This window comes from Mustelus asterias, chromosome 20, assembly GCF_964213995.1.
Source record: "Mustelus asterias chromosome 20, sMusAst1.hap1.1, whole genome shotgun sequence".
Classification (NCBI taxonomy): domain Eukaryota; kingdom Metazoa; phylum Chordata; class Chondrichthyes; order Carcharhiniformes; family Triakidae; genus Mustelus; species Mustelus asterias.
In genome coordinates, this window is record NC_135820.1 from 68,100,121 (window position 1) to 68,121,947 (window position 21,827).

General features: G+C 40.4%; 1 protein-coding gene across 8 annotated transcripts in view; it reads left to right on the forward strand.

Moving 5' to 3' along the window:
• LOC144508603 (nuclear receptor coactivator 3-like) overlaps window positions 1–14,324 on the forward strand; it is a 210,978-nt gene extending 196,654 nt beyond the window's left edge. For all 8 annotated transcript variants that reach the window (XM_078236776.1, XM_078236774.1, XM_078236780.1 and 5 more), the window contains 5 exons: window positions 1,464–1,565; window positions 2,638–2,839; window positions 5,242–5,416; window positions 6,256–6,442; window positions 8,265–14,324. In XM_078236776.1, coding sequence (XP_078092902.1) covers window positions 1,464–1,565; window positions 2,638–2,839; window positions 5,242–5,416; window positions 6,256–6,442; window positions 8,265–8,276 — 678 coding nt within the window. In that variant the 3' untranslated portion in view covers window positions 8,277–14,324. The remainder of the gene's footprint in view (window positions 1–1,463; window positions 1,566–2,637; window positions 2,840–5,241; window positions 5,417–6,255; window positions 6,443–8,264) is intronic.
• Window positions 14,325–21,827: the final 7,503 nt, after the last annotated feature.

The window sequence follows — 21,827 nt, forward strand, 5'->3', positions numbered from 1 at the left end:
AACTGACGGTAGATAGAAATGTAATGGTTTCAAACCATTGAAAGCTGAGAAGAGGAGGAAGAATAATAGGGAGGCCTGAAATGGGGTGCAAGAGCTTAAAGGGCAAAGATTTCATGGAAGTAAAGACAAAGGGAGTGGTAATGGTTGTAGTAAAGTACCAAAGCATTTGGCCAGAGTGAGCATGAATGGCATTTCTGTCTAAGCAAAAAAAACATGATCCAGACCAGCAGATGGCAAAAGATTTTAGGTATCCACATATACACAGTAGAACATGGAAACCCGCGTTTCCCGATTCTCTCCAGATTTTCCGACTGCGTTGCTGTTTTCTCCGATAGCGAACGCAAGCTGAAAATCACCCTAGAAAACCCTTTTGCTGGAGGGCAGTTCAGAGGGAATAGGTGGTGTGCGTCAACATTTTAAATAGTTTATTGGTGTGCCATGACATATAACAGGTTGGAAACCATTGATCTAGGTAACTGGAGATCCTCATCGCTGGAACCATGCTTGTGAATCTTTTCTGTACTCTCTTTAATGCCTTTACATTCTTCTGGAATCTGAAGTGGTGACGCTTATTTTGAAATTGAAACCCCTATTTCTGCAGTTCTTCATTTGGCCTTCAATGGCCAAATGGAGAATATGACGTGGAGATGCCAGCGTTGGACTGGGGTAAACAAGTGGAGAACTGCAGAAATAGGGATTTCAGTGTGAAGTATCTTGCCTGTGAACATTTTTAACATGACCTGTTCAGAAGATATTTAAATATTTAGTAACTTATGATCAGGGAGAGGAAATATAGGGGTTGTGTGCCCACACTGCGGCGTTCTCCATGCCTGCATCCAGTCAATGACAGAGTCAGAAGTCTGATGCAAGGAGCAAATAATGCCAGAGTAAATATACAGAGAACTGCAATCTTCACAGCCAGTTACAGTAGTGTGATTTTTCTCCACTACTGGTACGGTTCTCTCTCTCAAACCTGGATGTTATTGTGAGGCCCTGTTGTTTGCTGGCATTGGTGGATTTCAATAGGTTCATTAAAATCAATGTCCTTAAAACATTAGATTTATCGTGTTCTCTGCAACTGAATAGCAGGACACAGTTTTGTGCCCATAATTCCATAAGCATTCTCTTCCCCTGTAGTTGTTATGACTTGTGCGATTAGACAGAGTTAGGGAGTGAAAACCTATATCTCCTTATGAAGCAAAATCTACTGTTTGCTTTCTTGATTTTAAGCTACCCGGTCACTTTGAATAGCATTCCTACAGTTGAATACTGTGACATTTCCTGCTCTTGATGATTGAGCTGAGCTCAGTTAATCATGTCACCAATCAATCTTGTTATAAATTATGGCTTTTCCTACTGCGTAGAAAATGTAAGGGACATAAGAGACTTATGCTACATTGATGTGGGATGCTTTTTATATTTGAATCAGATTTATAAAGACATTTGAAATTTGTGTTTTGTAGCTTATGAATCCAAACCGTCCGTCCCTTGGAGTAAAGCTAGAAAATCCTAATGCAGTCAATCCAGCTCTCCGACAAGGCTTACCGCAGCAAATGGTGGCACAGGTGTGTGGCCAGTGTTTTCATCCTTTATTTAAAAAATATTCATATGTGCTTGATGTGTAAAATAAGTGGTCTCCCTCCGTAGGCCAATTTCTTAAGTTGTATGGGGTGTGTGAATGACAGTTCCTGTGAAGTGGGAATAGCTTTTCTAAAGTTGAGAGCATGTAATATATATGCTTTATTTGATGAGGCTGTGATATAATGAATCTGCTGAATATGCTTCTAACCAAAGCTCCCTCTAGTTTATTTTTCAGAGTGCGCTTATTTACACGCGTGGGTGCTTTTAATTGTTTTGCATAGCCACCTATGTGCGGTAATTTAAGGGGCTGATTTATGTGCAAACTGAACAGGGACTTTCGGGTTGCTGAACAGCCATGCAGCCTACAGTGAACATTGCTTCTAACCTACCCTAAGTAATTGCTGCAACCCTATTATGGACTTCTGTTCTCTGGCTTGTCATGAAGACCAAGAATAGTTTTGGATCAAAAAAGTGTAATTTGCTTCTAACCTACCCTAAGTAATTGCTGCAACCCTATTATGGACTTCTGTTCTCTGGCTTGTCATGAAGACCAAGAATAGTTTTGGATCAAAAAAGTGTAATTTGCAGTAACTGGATATTATTGTTAAGCAGGGAATATGAGAATGATGGAAAGATGAGAAAGATTGCTGCAATTACTGAAGTATAATGGTACCACCATGTGCAGGAAATGAAGCAGCTAATTCTTTTAGTCCAGGCTTGGGAGAACTCATGCTGCGCAGACACTTAAAAAAAAAAAAAATTATATATATCTGGACAAGTGCATTAGTTCACATTATTCACATTATCATTGTACCAGGAAGAAGCTGATCAGGACTGTCCTAGAGACCGTCTGAACTATCCTTGGAGCTAATTTTGGGCCAGTTCTATGATGATCACATGCTTCTTTCACAAAGGGCAATCATTCAATGCTCAATCGATCATATAACTTTAAACAAATATTGATCACATTCAAATCCTGTTGACAAGATCTGTAGGTTATTGTGAGCTGTTTGTGCCTTTGGCACTAATTTGTAGGGTTTTTTTTTCAATGCACAGATAATGGCCCAGCGACATCGAGAGCTCCTGAGTCAACGCCATAGGCAGATGGTGCAACGGGCCATGATTATGCGACAGCAGCAGCAGCAAGGCTTCAGCCCTCCACCCAATGTAACCGCTCCCACTGGCATGGAAGGTGCATTGGGAGGGCCTCAGATAACCCCAGCATCACCACAGCAATTCACCTACCATCCAAGTTATGGTATGTAATTGAAGATAGCAAAGTCTTTTCATTTGTTTTACCTTTCAGTTATACTTTATCTCAAAAACTTTTGTCATTTATCCTCCTTGTTCCCCCCCCAGCTCCCCATAAATATGTCTGACTGTGTTTTACAGCTTAATGTTGGACATTCTGGTATCAGACTATCCATGGAATGATGAAAATGTGGGAAAACAGATGGTTGGAGTCTGGTTGTCAAATTCAGTCATTCACACCGTTCACTGATAATTGCATATTTGAAGTCCACCTACTACTGAAACCCCCCTCCATTCCTTCGTTACTTCCAAACTCAACAATTCCAGTGTTCTCTGGCTGGCCATGAGCCAACCATCCTGTGTAAATCCAAATCCTAACTCAGAGCAAGTCCCGTCCCCTCCAGCACCCCTGTGCTAACTGAACTACATTGAAGTATTGGCAAAGCAGAAGCCAATGTAAAATTCTCAGCCTTGTGTTCAAATTTCCCCCATAGCCTCACCCTCCCCTATCTCTGCAACCTCCTCCAGCCCTACAAGTTTCCAAGTTGTTGGTACTCCTCCAAAACTGACACCTCACACGTACTTGATTTTCCCAGCTCTATTAGTGACTGTGCCTTCAATTGTTTAGGCTTGTGAGTCTTTGGAACACCCTGCCACAGAGTCCTTGTGAATATTTAGGGCTGAGATAGATTTTTGATCAATAAGGGAATCAGGGGTTACGGGGAAAGGGCAGGAAAGTGGACGTGACACATGTCAGATCAGCCATGATCCTGTTGAATGGCGGAGCAGGCTCAAGGGACCGAACGGCCTACTCCTATTCCTATTTTTCATGGTCTTATGGCTCTAAGATTTAGAATCCACATAGTCATAGAGTCATAGAGGTTTAGAGCATGGAAACAGGCCCTTTGGCCCAACTTGTCCATGCCGCCCCTTTTTTATGTCTCTCTCTACTGGCCTTTTTTAAAGTCGCTCTTTAAAACTTACCTCTGATCAAGTTTTCAATCTGTGTTAGTATCAGATTTGCCTGATAATGTGGTGAAGTACCTTGCAACATTTCACTGTGTTAAAAACACTATACAAGTGCAAGCTGTTGGTGAAGTTATTTTGTATCCCTTATCCTTAAACAGTTTCTAAACTTTGCTGCTGTCCCAGCTCCTGTGCTTAATTTCAATGGAAAAATTTCGAATCTGATTTCAAAAAATCATTATCTATTGACAGCTGACACATTTATTGTTCTAAAACATTCTCTTTGCTAATTTTTATAAATCTTCTACCGATTTACCACTATAGATATTTCAGGAATAATTTTACATTTCTTTTGACTTGAAGTGTATTTATTTCAACAATGCTTTCATTTCTCCTTCTCTAACATCCCTTCAATTGTTTGATTAGTTTAACTTCACTTTTTATCAATGCATTTTTCCCCGTTACTATGCTTGTGTCTCTGCATTTTGTTGACCATATTTCAGTAAACAACTGTTGAAACTTTGTAATATTTAATCCCTGATTAAGACATTAAGGAATGCCTAGAGTGAAATACTTCAAATAGTTGGTAAATTATGGACAAAGTACTCTTGATTTTCACATGACCTGACAGAGACCAAATGGTGAATCTTTAGCCGTACTGAACAGCCGGGCCATTAAATGAGATAGAGTCATAGAATACAGTTCCGACAGTGCAGAAGGAGGCCATTCAACTCATCAAGTCTGCACAAAGTCTCTGACAACATATCTCACCCCAGGCCCTCTGCCCTGCCCTATCCCTGTAACCCCACACATTTACCATGGCTAATCCAGCTAACTCACACATTTTTGGACTGTGGGAGGAAACCGGAGCACCTGGAGGACACAGGAGGAATGTGCAAACTCCACACAGACAGTCACCCAAAACTGGAATTGAACTCGGGTCCCTGGCGTTGTGAGGCAGCAGTGCTAACCATTGTGCCACTGCACTGCCCCTATTGCAACTAGCTTCAGCGTCTCTATTCAAGAGAGAAAAATCCACCTGTCTCTCATTACCAATCATTATTGAGCAATCACATACTGGAAATTGTGCTTATGTGGGCATTTGGGAAAAACTGAATCCATCTCAGTGGTGATCCCGGCTCCCCCCACCCCCTATTAACTAGCCTGTTGACGTTTATTGTCATGGCAAGCAAAAGAGTTTTCGTGTTGACAAGATGCAAAAGAGCTACCATTGCCTGGAGAATGTTACCCTAGTAAGAGGTAACATGGAAAAAAAAATCTATCAATTTTATGCTAGAATTACAATGAAACATCCTTGTCAAATGGGTGTTTATAAATAGTGAGTTGATAAATTAAAATAGTTATTTAAATTTGGCCCCAATTTGTTTTGGCGGTTGTAATAGTTGCATTAGTTGTGGATTAACTGTAGCTTTCTCTGTACAGGAATGAATCAGCAACCTGATCCAACATTTGGCAGGGCTCCCAGCCCCCATAATGCACTCATGTCAAGAATGGGGCTTTCACAGAATCCCATGATGCAGCACCCTCAGGCAGCTTCTGTCTACCAAACAACCACTGACATGAAGGGCTGGTCCACAGGAAACATGGGTGGAAATAGGTATGTAATAATGGAGCTGGTATTAGTTCATTCTCATGAGCTCTGAAGAACCATTAGGTCTTTTCCACCTTGAAAAAAGATATCAGAGGGAACCTTGTGTTGTAGCGTTGGTTCCAACCAGATAGTATATTGTTTAAACTGCCAGCCTATATCTATGTTGTTACAGAACTGTTCTCACAGGGCAAATTTTAAATGTGCATGTGTTCTATGTGTATGGGTGGCAGCATTGTCGTTGTATAAATTTATGACAATTAGATTTTTTTAAAATCCACATAGCTAAGGGATTCTCTTTAAGACTGGTTTGACCCCACACTGGATTAACATTTCATGCAATCAAAGCTATACACGTTTACTCTTTCTTATGAGTTTCATGCTGCTTACCTTTGGTGTTGGATTAACCCCTGGCTTGAAACGTATATTATAACTTTAGAGTCGCTGTGAAGCAGAAATTACATTGCAATGTTGCTGAATGTAATTTGTATATCCTGATAGCTAATAGAGTAGAGACAATAAAGCTGGAACAATACTTATGAGAAATGTCAAAGCAACAAGCTGTGAAGGACTGATGTCAGTAATTATTTCTTTACACAGAAGGTGATCAAAAGTTGCAAAAGTAACTAGTGCAAGCTTATTGGGCTCACCTCCGAAATTGCAAGATGTTGTGATAGGAAGAGGTAGGGCCTGTATTTTGGAAAGATGAAACCAGAAGTGTTGCAAGGCCTTTGTTATTGTGTTACGCACACTTCAATTCCTTGAATAGCATGCTGTGCCCGGATTGAGATTACAAAGGAGCATGACGGTTTATTTTATTGATTTTGTATTTGTCTTTTTATTTGTAGTACATTTCCGCAGCAGTCTCCACAGCAATTTGGGCAGCAGACAAATGCCAGCACGTACAACAGTTTGATGAATATGAACGCCAACATGCCAGTAAATGCCAGTGGCAGCAGTATGGGCCAGATGCCAGGGCAAATTGGCATGACCCAAATGTCTGTATCAGGGATGTCAACCATGGGTCCAGAACAGGTGGGGCTAAAGTAAACAAGAAACTTGTGCTACTTTAAAGTTTTTCATGATTTTGCAATGTCCCAAAGCACTTCACAACCAATGCAGTAGCATGGTCACTGTTGTAATGCAAGAACATAAGCAGGAGTGGGTCACGTGGCCTCTTGAGCCTTCAGTGGCTGATCCTCAACTTCATTTTCCACCCTGTTCCCTACCCCTTGATTTTTCTTCAGTGCCTAAAATTCTCTTGATCTCGGACTTGGAGATTCTTAATGATGGAACATCTGCAACCCTCTGTGTTAGAGAGTTTCAAAGGTCCACAACCCTCTGAGCGGGTTTATCCCCATCTCATTTCTAAGTGGCCAGTCCTTTATCTTGAGAATATGATCCCTAGTTCTAAAATCTCCTGCCAGGGGGAATAGCCCCTTAACATCCACTTTATCAAGATCTCTAAGAATTTTATACATTTCACCTCTCTGTTTTCTAAACTCCAAAGAACACAGGCCTGTTCTAATCAATCACTCTTCATCAGACAGCTCTCATTCCAGGAATTCATTTTGTGAAACTTTGGTCCACTCCCTCTAACGCAAATATGGCATAAAACTGTACGTAGTATTCTCGGTGTGGTATCGCCAAAACCCCATATAATTCCAACAAGGCTTCCTGATTTTTAAAATTTCCTTGCAATAAAGTACCATTTGCCCTCCTAATTGCTTGTTATACCTCCATGTTAACTTATCTGTAATTCATGTACGTGGACCCACAAATTTTTCTGACTATCAGAAGTTTAAAAAAAGCCGTGTTTCCATTCTTCATACCAGAGCGAATAATTTTACACTTTCCCATATTATACACCCATCTGTCACCTTCTTGCCCATCATTTAGTCTGCATCCCTTTGCAGCTGCTTTGCATCCTCCTTGCAACGTACTTTCCCATCTAGTATTCATCTTGGCGATTTGTGCATTCTCCGCAGCCAAGTTATTGATAAAGATTGTAAAAGAGTTGAGGTCCAATCGTCATGGCATCCCACTAGTGCCCGCAATCCTGAAAATGACCCGTTTATTCTCACTCCTGCTTGCTGCCAATTGACCAATCCTCAATCCAAACTAACATATTAATCGGAATCCTATAAACTCTCCTCTTGTGTGACACCATGTAAGAATGTCTTCTGGTTATCCAAATATACTGTATCCATGGTTTCTTCTTATCTACTCTGCTATTAATACCCTCAGAAGGTGTAGGAAAAGGCAACAGCCAATTTCAACACAACTGAATAAAAATGTTGTCCTCCTCATCCCCGTATTGCTTGTCCAAACCCTTACAGTATCAGCAACTAATTGGAACAGTGTTTCTTTGTCTTGTCTTGTCCAAAATTTTCATAATCTTGTTCACCTCTATCAAATCTCATTTGATCTAAGAGCAGGCCCAGCCTCTCCAACCTAATCTGGCTGATATGGAAAATAGAAATGCTACAGTGGTATAACAGTGTTCTGATGAGATTGTTTGTCACAGTTAATTCATTTCTATGCTTGCCAACTCACGTTTTTTATTAAAATGCACGGGGAGAAGCCATGGGCAGGTAAGTGTAGAAACATGTTATTGGGGCAAAATGGGAGAATCTAGGCTCTGTGCCTCTGACTTGGAAGAGCTTGATCCTGTCATGAAATCCAAAGTGCATTGTGTCCTCCAACACAGTCACCTCTCCCTTGGAGCATAAAAAACAATGATTGTGTAAGCCGTTTGACTTAATTGTAAGGTTTTATATTGAATCAGACTGGAGTAAATGTCAGACTCTCAAAATGTTCTTAATTCCCTTTCTTTTCTCTCCTTTCCCTGAAACAGAAATATTGCTGACAACTCAGGACGGCTGATCATCAATCCAAAAATGGTTAACTTGGGTCCACATGGCTTTTGAGAGCAATGCACTGTGAGAATATACAACAAAAGACACTTACACAGATGGAAATGGCACCACCTTGTGTGCAGCTGGGGATTGGTGCAGCCCAAATAGAACCACTGTGCCAGCCTGCTAAGTTGTACATTTCTTAACAAAAAGAGAACGGTTTCTCGGTTTTTATTAGATGTGTTTGTTTTATCAAAAAGAAGACTCTTAGCAGCAGTACACCGCTGGGTCGAAAACTCGAATCGTTTAGGATTTGCTTTGGTTTTTAATTGTCCTTTAATGTCATCTGGTTGCTACCTTTTCCCTTGCCAAATCTTGCATCTTACTCTAATACAGTACCGAGCCTTGTTTTCTTTTTTTTTGGCAGTATTGTGAAATGTCACTTGTAATGTGATCGTCACATTTACAAACTTTTGGGGGAAGAAAAAGGTGACTGCTAAGTGTCAGCATAGGACTGTGTGCTTGTCAATGCACTTTAGAGAGGGCTGAAGTAGTCTAGGATCGCTGCAGTGTTTCATGATCAGTATAGCCATATCTGCACATTAGCAAATTCTTGTTTTTGTTTTCCAAATCATCTTTGCGATAAATATCCCATTGGTATTTTGCAGTGGAACGTAACTGTATGACCAACCTCCAACTTTTAAAATCTGCGTATGCAATGCCAAGCAATAATTTTGTTTATTTAAAAATATTGCAGATAAAATTTCGAATGGGGTTAATATATAAGGTGTGTGCTGTTCGCTCAAAAGCAAGGTACTGCAGCATAAAACTCCTGGAAGCTGGCTCCTGTGAATATATCTTGTAAATAATGAATACAATATTATATTATATATACACTTTTATAGGTCACATTTTCTGATTTTTTTTTTGCACAGCATTGGTGAGGCTAAATATTTGACAGATTCTTATTTCTGTTCATTTGCCTTTTAGCACCAGTTCAGGTTGTCAGTCCTGTTTGCACCAGACCTTGACAACTGAGCCAATCTGTAAAAATGTGCAAGATCTTTAGACTTTTCCATGTTGATCACCCAGATTTTATCCTGTGCTGCCAATCTAGCTTTTAACTTTTAAAAAAGTTTATTTTTCTCTCTTCTCCCCCTCCCCATCATTATATCTATAAAAAGAGGTGCTTCTGAAAAGCGCAACTGCATCAATCTTACCTGAAAATCAAAGCTTAAATTGGTCAAACAGTAACTGATCAAAAGTTTGAAAAGTGATTTATTTCTCACAAGTATTCAATTTAGTTTATATTGAGACAGAATTACCCATCAAGTGCTGCTTGGACATCCTCACCTCTGTGAGAGGAAGAGAGGGGTCGCCTGTAAATTGCTGAGCAATAACTCATAGTGTCTATGTTTGGTGATGGATGATGTAAGGATCCTTGTGAAGGTAGAACTTTGGCTTTCCACTGCTTTGACAAGTATAGGGGGAATGGAATGGGATTTGCATCATTCAGGATGAGATTCGACTCTGGTGACAAGGTTTCAAGTGATATTGCATCAAACATCAGCTTACATTACATGGTTGTACTCCAAAGGAATAATATTCTACCTAATTTCCTTACTTTGAGTGTAAATTATTGATTGTGAGATTCCGAATGTGCAAGGTCTATGATGACCTGATGAATGAGTGACAGGACTGAGCATTATGCAATTCATCGTGATGGCGTTTAATTCAGTGGATAACATTTTTTATGTTTAGCTGTAAAACTAAATTTTGATTGCTTTTGATTTTGTGTGGACAATGATATACTGGGACTTTTGTTTTGGAAAGAAGGAAGAAAATTCTGCTCCGATTGATCTGGAAGTAACTGCTACCAGTTAATGCCGCTGATTTCAGGGTGTGTTCAGATTTGTTGAAACAAAAAAGATTTCTAGATTGCTGTGTCTTTTCCAAAGTTTGTTAGAAATATAAAATTAAGGCTGTAGTTGAGCGAAGCCAATTGAACGATAGATTTTAGACTGACAACGAAGCATAAAGGTAACATGCTCATCACAGGGAAGTGGAATCATTTTGCACATCTAAGCTAGCTTGTAGTCTTTATTCCATAAATGCTGATTGTTCTAGTTAATGAGAGTTTATTTTTCCTTCTACTTCCCCTGTTTGCTGCTGCTCACATTTCTTTCTACTCAAACATTGATTTGCTGGAGTTTATAGTGTTTCACATGGTTGGACATGTCTGCTGGTGCATTTTTTTGTGTGAAAAAGAATGTGTACCCCAAGATGACACAAAATCATGGCTAGCATTTTAATGCAAAATTAGTTACTGCCACTGAGAACTTCTTCCCCCTCCCCCCCCAAAACAATATAGCAATTTAAGTGGAGACTTCTCTCCCCACCTCTCCCTCCCCCCCCCCCCCCCCCCCGCCGCCGATGACTGAAGTCAAATGTTCAGATGGTACAGAAATCTATGCAACAATTCAACTGAAGTGCAAGGTTTCTGTGCTGCTAATGCAGTTTGAGTCGGGCCACAAATGCACTTCTGCCTCTGTAGACTCGTTATTTTTTAAATCAATGTGTACAAAGTTACTGGAACTACCTTAGATAAAGACAATGTCAAGCCTGGTTAACTTTGTTATTGTAACTTGCATTTGTAGGCAAGCAAATCCTGGGTGATTGGAATAGAAAAAAAATTGCTGCTCTTGGCAGCTTTTTTGAATATTATCTTGAATTGAACCTACCTTAGTTGAAGCAAATGGGTATGTTTTGTGCAACTAAAGGCCTGAGGCCTTGTCTGATCATATTGATCACTTAACATAGTTTAAAAGAAAACAACTAGTTGCTGTCAACAGCAGCAGATACATTCCACATCGACTGATTTTTTTTTTTGGTGATGTCCCAACCCCACAAGAAACAAAGCAAACGTTTGATTTAATTTTAGTGTATTACTGACTGCATGTTGGCTGTTCTTAAACTGAAAGAAGCTTTGCTTTATTAGGAGAGGTTTAAGTAACAGATTCTGAATTTTGTTTTAGTTTTGGAAGAATCCCTTCTTAATATGTTTAGGCTTTTTTAAAAAATTAAATGAAAACCGTGTAGATGCAGACTTCTTTCAGTCATTAATTGCTGCATTTTGCACACAGGACAGACATTTGGCAGCCTTTTGACTGGTGCTCCCTGGTGTACAAATGAGCCAAAACAAAATTTGGCCGTCTGAAGCCAACCATGCATAGATGGAGCTGAGTAATCCATAAAACAGAGGCATTACAGTTCAGCTGTTGCTCTGGCCAAGTTGAAAGCAGAAAAATGGCTGAGTGCCTGTTGTTTCCACTCAGTTGGAAACAGAGTCTCGTTCTTGAAGTAAATGAAAAAGATTTTTTTTTGGAGCGGGGAATGAAAACTTGCCTTATTTATATGTGGGTAGTTCAGAGTGGATGTTTTCAAGATTGAAAGCTTAATCGTGGTATACACGGGCAACCTTTTACTGTGGGTGGGCTGGGGTGTGGGGGTGGGGGGGGGAGGCATCAGTTACTTTGGTTGCTAAGTGATGAAAGCATTCAGGTTTGCAGCTCATCCATATAGAGGTCGAAACTAACCAAAAAAAAAAGAAACAAATGATTAAATTAGCCTGATAGTGTAAGGGATCATGGTGATAACCCAGTAACCTGACGTTAGTGTGAAGAACCATATAGAAAACTATATGTTTCATTTATATTTAGTTGCTCTTTTCTGCATCCTGAGGGGGAAGTAAATACTATACCTGTACTCAGTGAAGAGTGTCCTTATGAATATAACCAATTAAAGTGCATATTTTATTCACTATTATTTACCATTTCCACTTTGCTTCCTCTGTTAAATCTAGGCATAATAATATAGCTGATCTCCCCATGTTCCCTATACTGAATGTTGTGACCATTAAGCAGAATTTATTCCCTGTTTCAAACCGCAGCCCACTGTTTGAACATTCCTCACTGGCAAAGAATGCCCGGTTACAGCTGGTGACCTGGTACCTGGAGCGATATGGGTATTTCATTCTCAACAGGAAGGTGAATTGCAGAACTACCTGTCTGATTGGAGAATTTGTTCCTTTTGTACTGGATCATGGTGCATGGCACAAGTTAAATTGCTTGCATCACAGCAGGGAAGATTATTAATTAGATGAGTTCCCACGTTACAAAAATGAGTTGGTTTTTCCATGATTTAAAAAAAAAAGGACTTTTTTAGAACCTGTATGAGATACTTGCATTTGATATAAGTTTCTACAGCTTATTACTACAAGCTGACTTTAAAAGAAAAATATTGCAATGGATAGTTCTAATAAAGGGTTTTTGTACAGAGCTATTTAGGAATGGGACAAACTCGAATTAACTGCCGATTGTCTCAACTTGATCCCTTTTTTCTTAAGGTGAGCAATTTTTACAAAAGATCAGTGCACAAACTCCTATTAGAGCACCTGTTTGTGGCTTCAGAGTGGAAAATGCCCATGTTTCCAAGAGTGCAAGCTATCGGTATTCTCATTTGCTCATGAAATGTAATGTCTGCTTTGCTCCAGAAATTAGCAGAACTTTAGAGTCCTCAGCAGGTTCATCTAGGGAATAAGTGAAACATGCCAACCAGAAGGGCTCCTGAGTTTAACCTTTATCAGATAGGAGGGGGCTGAGGGGAAGAAAGGCACATTGCAGTTGTCCTCAATGGCTCTGAGTTGGGGAGGAAGAAAGTGACTCTCATTCTTACTCCTGATCCTCCTGGAGTTCGTCTATAAGTGGATATCCGAAATATTGGAGCAAGGTTGGCTAGAAGCCAACTAGGAGCAAGTATCCTGATGAGGCAGATTGCAGATGAGTAATAGTTGCATGGATCAGGTACCCAAGGCATCCAGTGCCTGTTGAACAATACGCCACCATGGAGTCAGTTACCTTCTAGAAGGAAGGAAGGCTTACTTCATGGAACTGGCATATATTTTAATGAAAATTTTATGCGACTCTGGAGTGTTTGTGAATTGGCGTCATTCTTTGAGTCTGAACACTGACAGTACTAATGTCCACAATGGATTTGGAAACTAAAAGGGCTGGGCTGCATCTCCAATCTCCAGATTTTCCTATTAGCCCCACCTCCCCCACTACCCGCTTCCCTGACTGTAAGTGATCATTTTGCCTAATAATGCTTCACATCACAAATGAGTTCAGAGCACTGTGAATAAAATGGAATTATATTTTAATGCAGAAAATGATTGTTTTGAATTCCTGTATAATAATTATGTGCGATCTGAACTGGGTGCTCTTGGAGTTTGGGATTTCTAGGTAAAATGTGTGAGATTAGACCATAGATTTTTTTTAAAATTTGTTTTTTTATTCTTAGATTGCTTACAACTATAGAAATCTGAGATCATGTATATTCAAGCTCTTTCCTTACTGATAACACCAAATTGTACATTAATATGGTTAATGTATAGGTTTACCCAGTGGAGCAAACTATTTATTATTTAAATAAGGAATAATTCAATGCAGGTATTATAATGAGTCACTTTTTTCTTTCTATTTTTCCCATTAGCCTCAATCTAATTTTTGTGTTTTTAATTTTATGTATCAAGTTCTGTTGGTGGTAGACACCGGTTTAAAAAAAAACTTAAAATAATAAAATAATTTTATCATGCTGTAAAAGCAATATTTGAAAGGCCAACTGGAGGAGACCTACAGTATTGGAAAAGTAGTGAGGATTTAATTTAGCTCAGTCTAAAGATAGCTAATACCGCTATTTGTATCCCAATGTTACATTTCATGCAAAGCAAGTATGATAGAAAATTTGTTTAAAAAACACAAAATAATTAAAAAAGATAAGGTTGTTAGCAGATATTGCTTTTATTGATTTATTTGCCTCTTGATGTTAATGTTGTAAATAAAGATTTCTATTTAAAATGTCTTTGGCGATTTGTTACTGTATCTTGCTATTCCGCTGTTTGGAAACAGATGTTGTAAGAAAGCATTCTGTAAAAGTTGTACATTAAATACACATAAGCCATGTCTGAATAAATTTTCATGATATTAAAGTGTGTGAATGTGAATGTTAAAAGAAACATGCAGTTGTATCACGTTGTGTATCATTTTATTTAGTGTTAATGTTTTAAATAATCATCTAACACATTGTTTGGTCAGCAAGAAAGGTGTGCCAGAATTTTACTGCTTCGCCTGCCCGAGGCTCGTAAGATCCCGCCCGAGACCAACAGAGAATGTCGTTCTGCGAGTAGGGCGGGCGAGGCGGTAAAACACCAGCCGTGGTCTCGGATTAGAAACAGCAAATGCTGGAAACGTCCAGCAGGTCAGACAGCATTTGAGGAGAAAGAAACAGAGTTAATGCTCATGACCTTTCATCAGAACTGAGAAAAGTAAGAAAAATGCAAAAGGTTTTAAACAAATGAAAAGCAGAGGGTAGCTGAGAAAAAGTGCAAAAGGAAAGATCTGTTGCAGCAGAGAAGGTCAGTGATTGAGTAGTGAACCACTGTGTCACAAAAAGAACAATCCCTTTGGGGAGGCAGGTGGGGCAAGATGTGTTTGGCAGTGGCATTACACTGGAGATAACGGAAATGGTACATTGGATCATCAAGATGGATGTGACAGCGAGAGAAATTAGTAGAATGGAATGCAGTTCTGACTGGAACAGGGTGTGAGGAAGTTGTGGAAGTTAGTGGGCTTATAGTGAATAGTTAATAGCTGATCCTCCAAAATGGAGTCTGAGAAGTCGAGGAAGAGAAAGTTGGAGATGGATTATGAGAAAGTCAGAGAAGGTGTGAAATTGGCAGCAAAGTTAATGAAATCTCCAAATACAGGGAGAGAGCAGGAAACAGCGGCAGTACAGTCATCAAAGTACAGGGGAAAATGACAAAAGAGGGCTAAATAGGGCTGTTCCACATAAAAGCTGCATTGTCTTAAGGCACTTAGAATATCAGTATGATTGGACAATTTTATCATATGAAAAGAAAAATAAAATTGACAAATGATTTAGTTTTTTGAGGAAGCAGCTAGTAAAGTAGTTAAAGGAGAATCAGTAGTTGGTAGTATACCTGAATTTCCAAAAGGCAACTGATCTGGTGCCACCTAAACCCTCATCTTGCTCATTAACCCTTTATGGTGTATGGGTAATATATTGGCATGGATAGAGCATTGATTTACAGGAAGCAAGGAGTCGCCATAAGTGGGACACTTTCAAGTTGGCATGTTGTGATTAGTGGAGTGCCACAAGCTTTGCTGCTGGGGCCTTAGCTATTTACAATCTATATTAATGACTTAGATGAAGAGACAGAGAGTAACGTATCTATGTTTGCTGATGATACCAAGCTATGTGGACAGGTAAGCTGTGGGGAGGAGACAGAGGCTCCAAGGAAATATAGACAGATTAAGCAAGTGGGCAATAACATGACAGATATTGTATGATGGAGGGAATTGGGAGGTCATTGTAGGTGACGGGAATAGAAAAATTCCCATGAGTGGAAAGATGGTTAAGCACAGGTTAAAGAGGTGTGAATTGTCTCCAGCAGAACAGTTAGTGAGATTTTGCAAGCCCAGGCAAGTCGTGGGGGTAACAAATAGTGTAACAAGATCCCGATTGAGGCAGTCCTCATGTGTGCGGAACTTGGCTCATCAGTTTCTGCTCGGCAATTCTGACGTGTGTCGTGAAGGCCGCCTTGGAGAACGCTTACCCGAAGATCAGAGGTTGAACGCCCATAATAGCGCTGGAAAGCCATGGAAATTTTTGGGCACTTGCCTGAGTTGAAAAATTGGGGTGCAATCCGGATGAGCAGCAGCCTTCGGCCTTCAGCGGGACAATCCCCGCAGGCCCCAGCACGACGCAGGAGCACACTAGCCGTGCCCCCTTATGACGGGGCCAGACTGGGAATGTCTAGCCTTTGAAACAGCATTTTCAAATTGAAGACAGAGAGGTCAAAAGGATTTCCTGTTATCATAAAGGTATATTGAAATATTTAATCTGCTACTTTTATTTCTTTTAAGCAGTTAATTCTATTGTTATTGGCTCATTTAAAGTGTAATTTTTATTTTATGATTGAAGGGGAGTATTTAATATGTATAAATGAACATGGGTTTTGTTCTAAATCTGAAATTACTATTTAAATCTGAATTAAATTATTATATACTTTACAGGTGGCATGCTTAAGTGTTTGTATGTTTTAATTTGGAATGTGAGAGCTGAAAATGTAATTGAGAAGAAGAGAAGCCAGAACTTCTTGGACCATGATTTGATACCTTATTGCATGAGTTCACATTTTGGGCCATAGAAAATCTAAATCACCATGGCTGAAATTTTACCGCCCCATCTGCCACGGGAATCGGAATGGGTGAGGGGTGGAGCATGGGAAGGTCCATTGACCTTGGGCCAAATTTTACAGTTTCAGGATGAGTGAGGCCATAAAATCCCACCCCATGTGTTTATCATTGGTATTCTTCTGCCTTGTTTACTTCATTTATTATCTCATATAAAACTACTGTTTTGATAAAGCATTTGCATAATTTCATATTTAAATATTTTGTTTCAATAAAGCATTAGTAAAGTTTAATGGAAAACATTTATTAACAAAAAAAGTTATATAAAAATTTAATACCATGTCAACATTTAACTAAACATTTTGCTTGGGGCATTTCGTTTAATTGCCCCATCTTTTCAAATTTCTTGCAATAAAATATATTTTTTCTCTTCTACCACAACGATCAATAAAATATTTTTTACATTAACGCAACGGTTCTGTTGCCTCTGTAAACAAGGAGGTGAGGGATGGATGGGTGTAAGGAGAGGAGGGGGGAGGGTTTGGACATATTAATTGTACGTTTTACACGTAGCCTGACTCTTCTCTTATCAACTTCGCGCCAACGTCAAAGCCTCCAAAAGAACTTCGGTGATTTTAAGAAGTCAAGCTAAAAGTGTGATGTACCCGCAGTGGTGGAACCTGACTCCAGATTTTCAATCTGCATTGGATTCTGCAATATCTATGTTCACATCGGCATACAGGAGACTTGCACTTGTCATGTTAAGGAATACACTTCTCTAAAGCATTTGAAATAGCAAAGTTGCATACTTCCAACTGAGTGTAGAACTTAGTTTAACCTATTTAAGAGTCTTCTAAGGAAAACATTGTATCAGAGACACTCTTAAAATTGGGATAAACGACACCGCTCAAAATACATAGCAAAATCTAAATGGACCTCAGCTGCAACTTATTGCAGACATTGCAAATCCACTCTGATATATATGAACGTACTTTTTAATGGAATTAACAGTATGTAATGACAAAGTTGTAAAATAATTTTTTTAATCTTTCACTTTCTGTGCATTACATATATTTTAAACATCTTTTAAACACATTTACAAAAAAATTAACCCAGCCAAACAATGTCCGCACCCTCGCTGCACCTGGAGCAGAAAAAGAGTGTGCAAATAAGTAAGCGTAAATACTCACCTATCATCAGGCAAGAAAGCAAAGTTAGGGAGAGACTTCAGTGGCGTTCTTCAATCCCGACAGCTTGACAAAGCAGAATTGGAGGTTTAAACTTAGCACGCTTTCAGTGCGCATGTCCATGCACTGTCCCGACACACACACGCGTGACACACAATCCCTTCAAGTCGGGATTTGGGTCAGAAGTTATGTCTAATATTTCCTACAAGGTGTGCATCTTGTAAATGTTAATGTTCAGAGAGAGACTTGGCTGTGCTCATAAAGGAACACAAAGTTAGCATTTAGGTACAAAAAACAATTAGGAAGACAAGTGGCATGTTAGCGTTTATTGCAAGGAAATTGGGAGTACAGGAATAAAGAAGCTTCACTGCAATTGTATAGGGCTTTGGTGAAACCAGATATGGAATACTGTGCATATTCATATTGTGTCTCCATATCTAAGGAAGGATATACTTGCATTGGTGGTGGTTAAGCAAAGATTCACTCGATTGGTTCCTGGGATGAGAGGGTTGTCCTATGAGAATAAATTATGTCTATATCCTCTGACATTTTAGATGAATGAGAGATGATCTCGTGGAAACAAAAGACAGGGTGGACAAAGTTTTCCCACTGGCTGGGGAATGTAAAACACAGGATAAAGTTTCAGGATAAGGGGATAATCGTTTAGGAGTGAGATGAGAAATGGTTTTATGCAGAAGTTGAATCTTTGGAATCCTCTATCCCAGAAAGTTGTGGATGCTCCACTAGTGAATATACTTGATGCTGGATTAGATAGACTTTTGATCTCTCAGGGAAGTGAGAGATATGGGGAATGAGTGGAAAAGTGCAGTTGATGTCCCAGACCTGCCATGAATGTAAAGCATAGCAGAGAAGGCTTGAAGGGCCAAATGGCTTACTCCTGTTCCTATCCCTTGTGTTCTTGCACATAACACAAAAGGCATAGCTAGGACGCATGCAAGTACTCATAGCAATACCTTTTATTTGGAGGAAGTGAATGGAATTAATGTGAGAACAAGGTCAACATTCATAGCTTCTTCAACAGCACCTGCAATCTCTAGGGCAAGGGCAATGGGAATATGAGAACAGCTCTGCCATTGGAACTGTGAGTGTCCCTTCATCGTTTCTGGATCAGAATCCTGGGACTTCCTATGTGATACCATGGTGGGAGTGACATTACCATATGGACTGCAGCAGCGCAAGAAGCGGCTGATCACCATTGCCTCAAGCACAATAAATGCTGATCCTGTCAGTGATACCCAAATTCCATGAACAAATAAACAATGGGACAAAGGTGAGGACATGTTGACTAGTTCCAATAGAGCAAGATAAAAAGTTACATTAAGAGCAAAGTGAACAAAACATTGAAAAAGATAAATTGAAATATGGGAACAATGAGGAGAGCGACGGCAAACAGATGAATGGGAAATGGTATAAACTTTTAAAATCATAGTTTTAAACCAAAATGCATCATTTCTGAAATTGGTTGACAGAAACCAATGGGGAGGAGTTCGTTAGGTGTGTTCAGGAGGGTTTCCTGACACAGCATGTGGACAAGCCTACAAAAGGAGAGGCTGTACTTGATCTGACACTGACCAATGAGCCTGGACAGGTGTCAGATCTCTCAGTGGGAGAGCATCTTGGGGATAGCGATCATAACTCTATCTCCTTTATGCTTGCATTGGAAAAAGAGAGGATCAGGCAAGCTGGGAAAGCGTTTATATGGAGTAAGAGGAAAAATGAAGTCATAAGGCAGCAAATTAGAGGAGTAAATTGGAAGGAGGTATTCTCGGGGGAAATCTACTGAAGAGAGGTGGCAGTTTTTCAAGGAATGTCTGTCTAGGGTTCTACAGGACAATGTTCTGAGCAGACAGGGAGGAGTTGGTAGGTTAAAGGAAGCGTGGTGCACGAAAGCTGTGCGGGACCTAGTCGAGAAGAAAAGGAAAGCGTACAAAAGGTTCAGAGAGCTTGGCGAAGATAGGGATCTAGATGAGTATATGGCTTGTGGGAAGGGACTAAAGAAGGAAATTAGGAGAGCCAGAAGGGGTCACGAGAAGGCCTTAGAACCATAGAAAATTACTGCTCAGAAACAGGCCTTTTGGCCCTTCTTGTCTGTGCTGAACCATTTTATGCCTAGTCCCACTGACCTGCACTTGGACCATATCCCTCCACACCCCTCTCATCCATGAACCCGTCCAAGTTTTTCTTAAATGTTAAAAGTGACCCCGCATTTACCACTTTATCCGGCAGCTCATTCCACACTCCCATCACTCTCTGCGTGAAGAAGCCCCCCCTAATATTCCCTTTAAACTTTTCTCCTTTCACCCTTAACCCATGCCCTCTGGTTTTTTTCTCCCCTGGCCTCAGCGGAAAAAGCCTGCTTGCATTCACTCTATCTATACCCATCAAAATCTTATACACCTCTATCAAATCTCCCCTCAATCTTCTACGCTCCAGGGAATAAAGTCCCAACCTATTCAATCTCTCTCTGTAACTCAGCTTCTCAAGTCCCGGCAACATCCTTGTGAACCTTCTCTGCACTCTTTCAATCTTATTTACATCCTTCCTGTAACTAGGTGACCAAAACTGTACACAATACTCCAAATTCGGCCTCACCAATGCCTTATATAACCTTACCATAACACTCCAACTTTTATACTTGATACTCCGATTTATAAAGGCCAAGTAGAATTGGCAAGTAGAATTAAGGAAAACCCTAAGGTGTTCTATAAATATGTGAAGAGTAAAAGGATGAGACGTGAAGGAATAGGGCCTATAAAAGGTGAAGGTGGGAAAATCTGTACGGAACCAGTAGAAATGGCAGAGGTGCTTAATGAGTATTTTGCCTCGGTTTTCACAGAGGAGAAGGACATGGCTGGATGTACTGTGGGCTTGCGGTGGACTGAAAAGATTGAGTATGTGGACTTTAACAAAGAGGTTGTGCTGGAATCTTTGAATGGCATCAAGATAGATAAGTCGCCGGGTCCGGATGGGATGTACCCCAGGTTACTGTGGGAGGCGAGGGAAGAGATTGCAGAGCCTCTGGCGATGATCTTTGCGTCGTCGATGGAGACGAGAGAGGTGCTGGAGGATTGCGGTTGTGGTTCCTATTTTCAAGAAGGGGAATAGGGATAGCCCAGGAAATTACCGACCGGTGAGTCTAACCTCAGTGGTTGGTAAGCTGATGGAGAAGATCCTGAGGGACAGGATTTATGAGCATTTAGAGAGGTTTAGTATGCTCAAGAATACGCAGCATAGCTTTGTCAAAGGCAGATCGTGCCTTATGAGCCTGGTGGAGTTCTTCGAAAATGTGACTAAACACATTGACGAAGGGAAAGTGGTAGATGTGGTTTATATGGATTTTAGCAAGGCGTTCGATAAGGTCCCCCATGCAAGGCTTCTCGAAAAAGTGAGAGGGCATGGGATCCAAGGGGCTGCTGCCCTGTGGATCCAGAACTGGCTTGCCCAAAGGAGGCAGAGAGTGTGTATAGATGGGTCTTTTTCTAATTGGAGGTCGGTCACTAGTGGTGTGCCCCAGGGATTTGTTCTGGGACCCTTGCTTTTTGTCATTTTCATAAATGGCCTGGATGAGGAAATGGAGGGATGGGTTGGTAAGTTTGCCGACGACACGAAGGTTGGTGGGGTTGTGGATAGTCTGGAGGGATGTCAGAAGTTACAGAGGGACATAGATAGGATGCAAGACTGGGTGGAGAAGTGGCAGATGGACTTCAACCCAGATAAATGCGTAGTGGTCCATTTTGGCAGGTCGAATGGGATGAAGGAGTACAATATAAAGGGAAAGACTCTTAGTACGGTAGAGGATCAGAAGGACCTTGGGGTCCGAGTCCATAGGACTCTAAAATCGGCCCCGCAGGTGGAGGAGGTGGTTAAGAAGGCGTATGGTGTGCTGGCCTTTATCAATCGAGGGATTGAGTTTAGGAGTCCGGGGATGATGATGCAGCTATATAAGACCCTCGTCAGACCCCACTTGGAGTACTGTGCTCAGTTCTGGTTGCCTCATTACAGGAAGGATGTGGAAAAGATTGAAAGGGTGCAGAGGAGATTTACAAGGATGTTGCCTGGATTGAGTGGCATGCCTTATGAG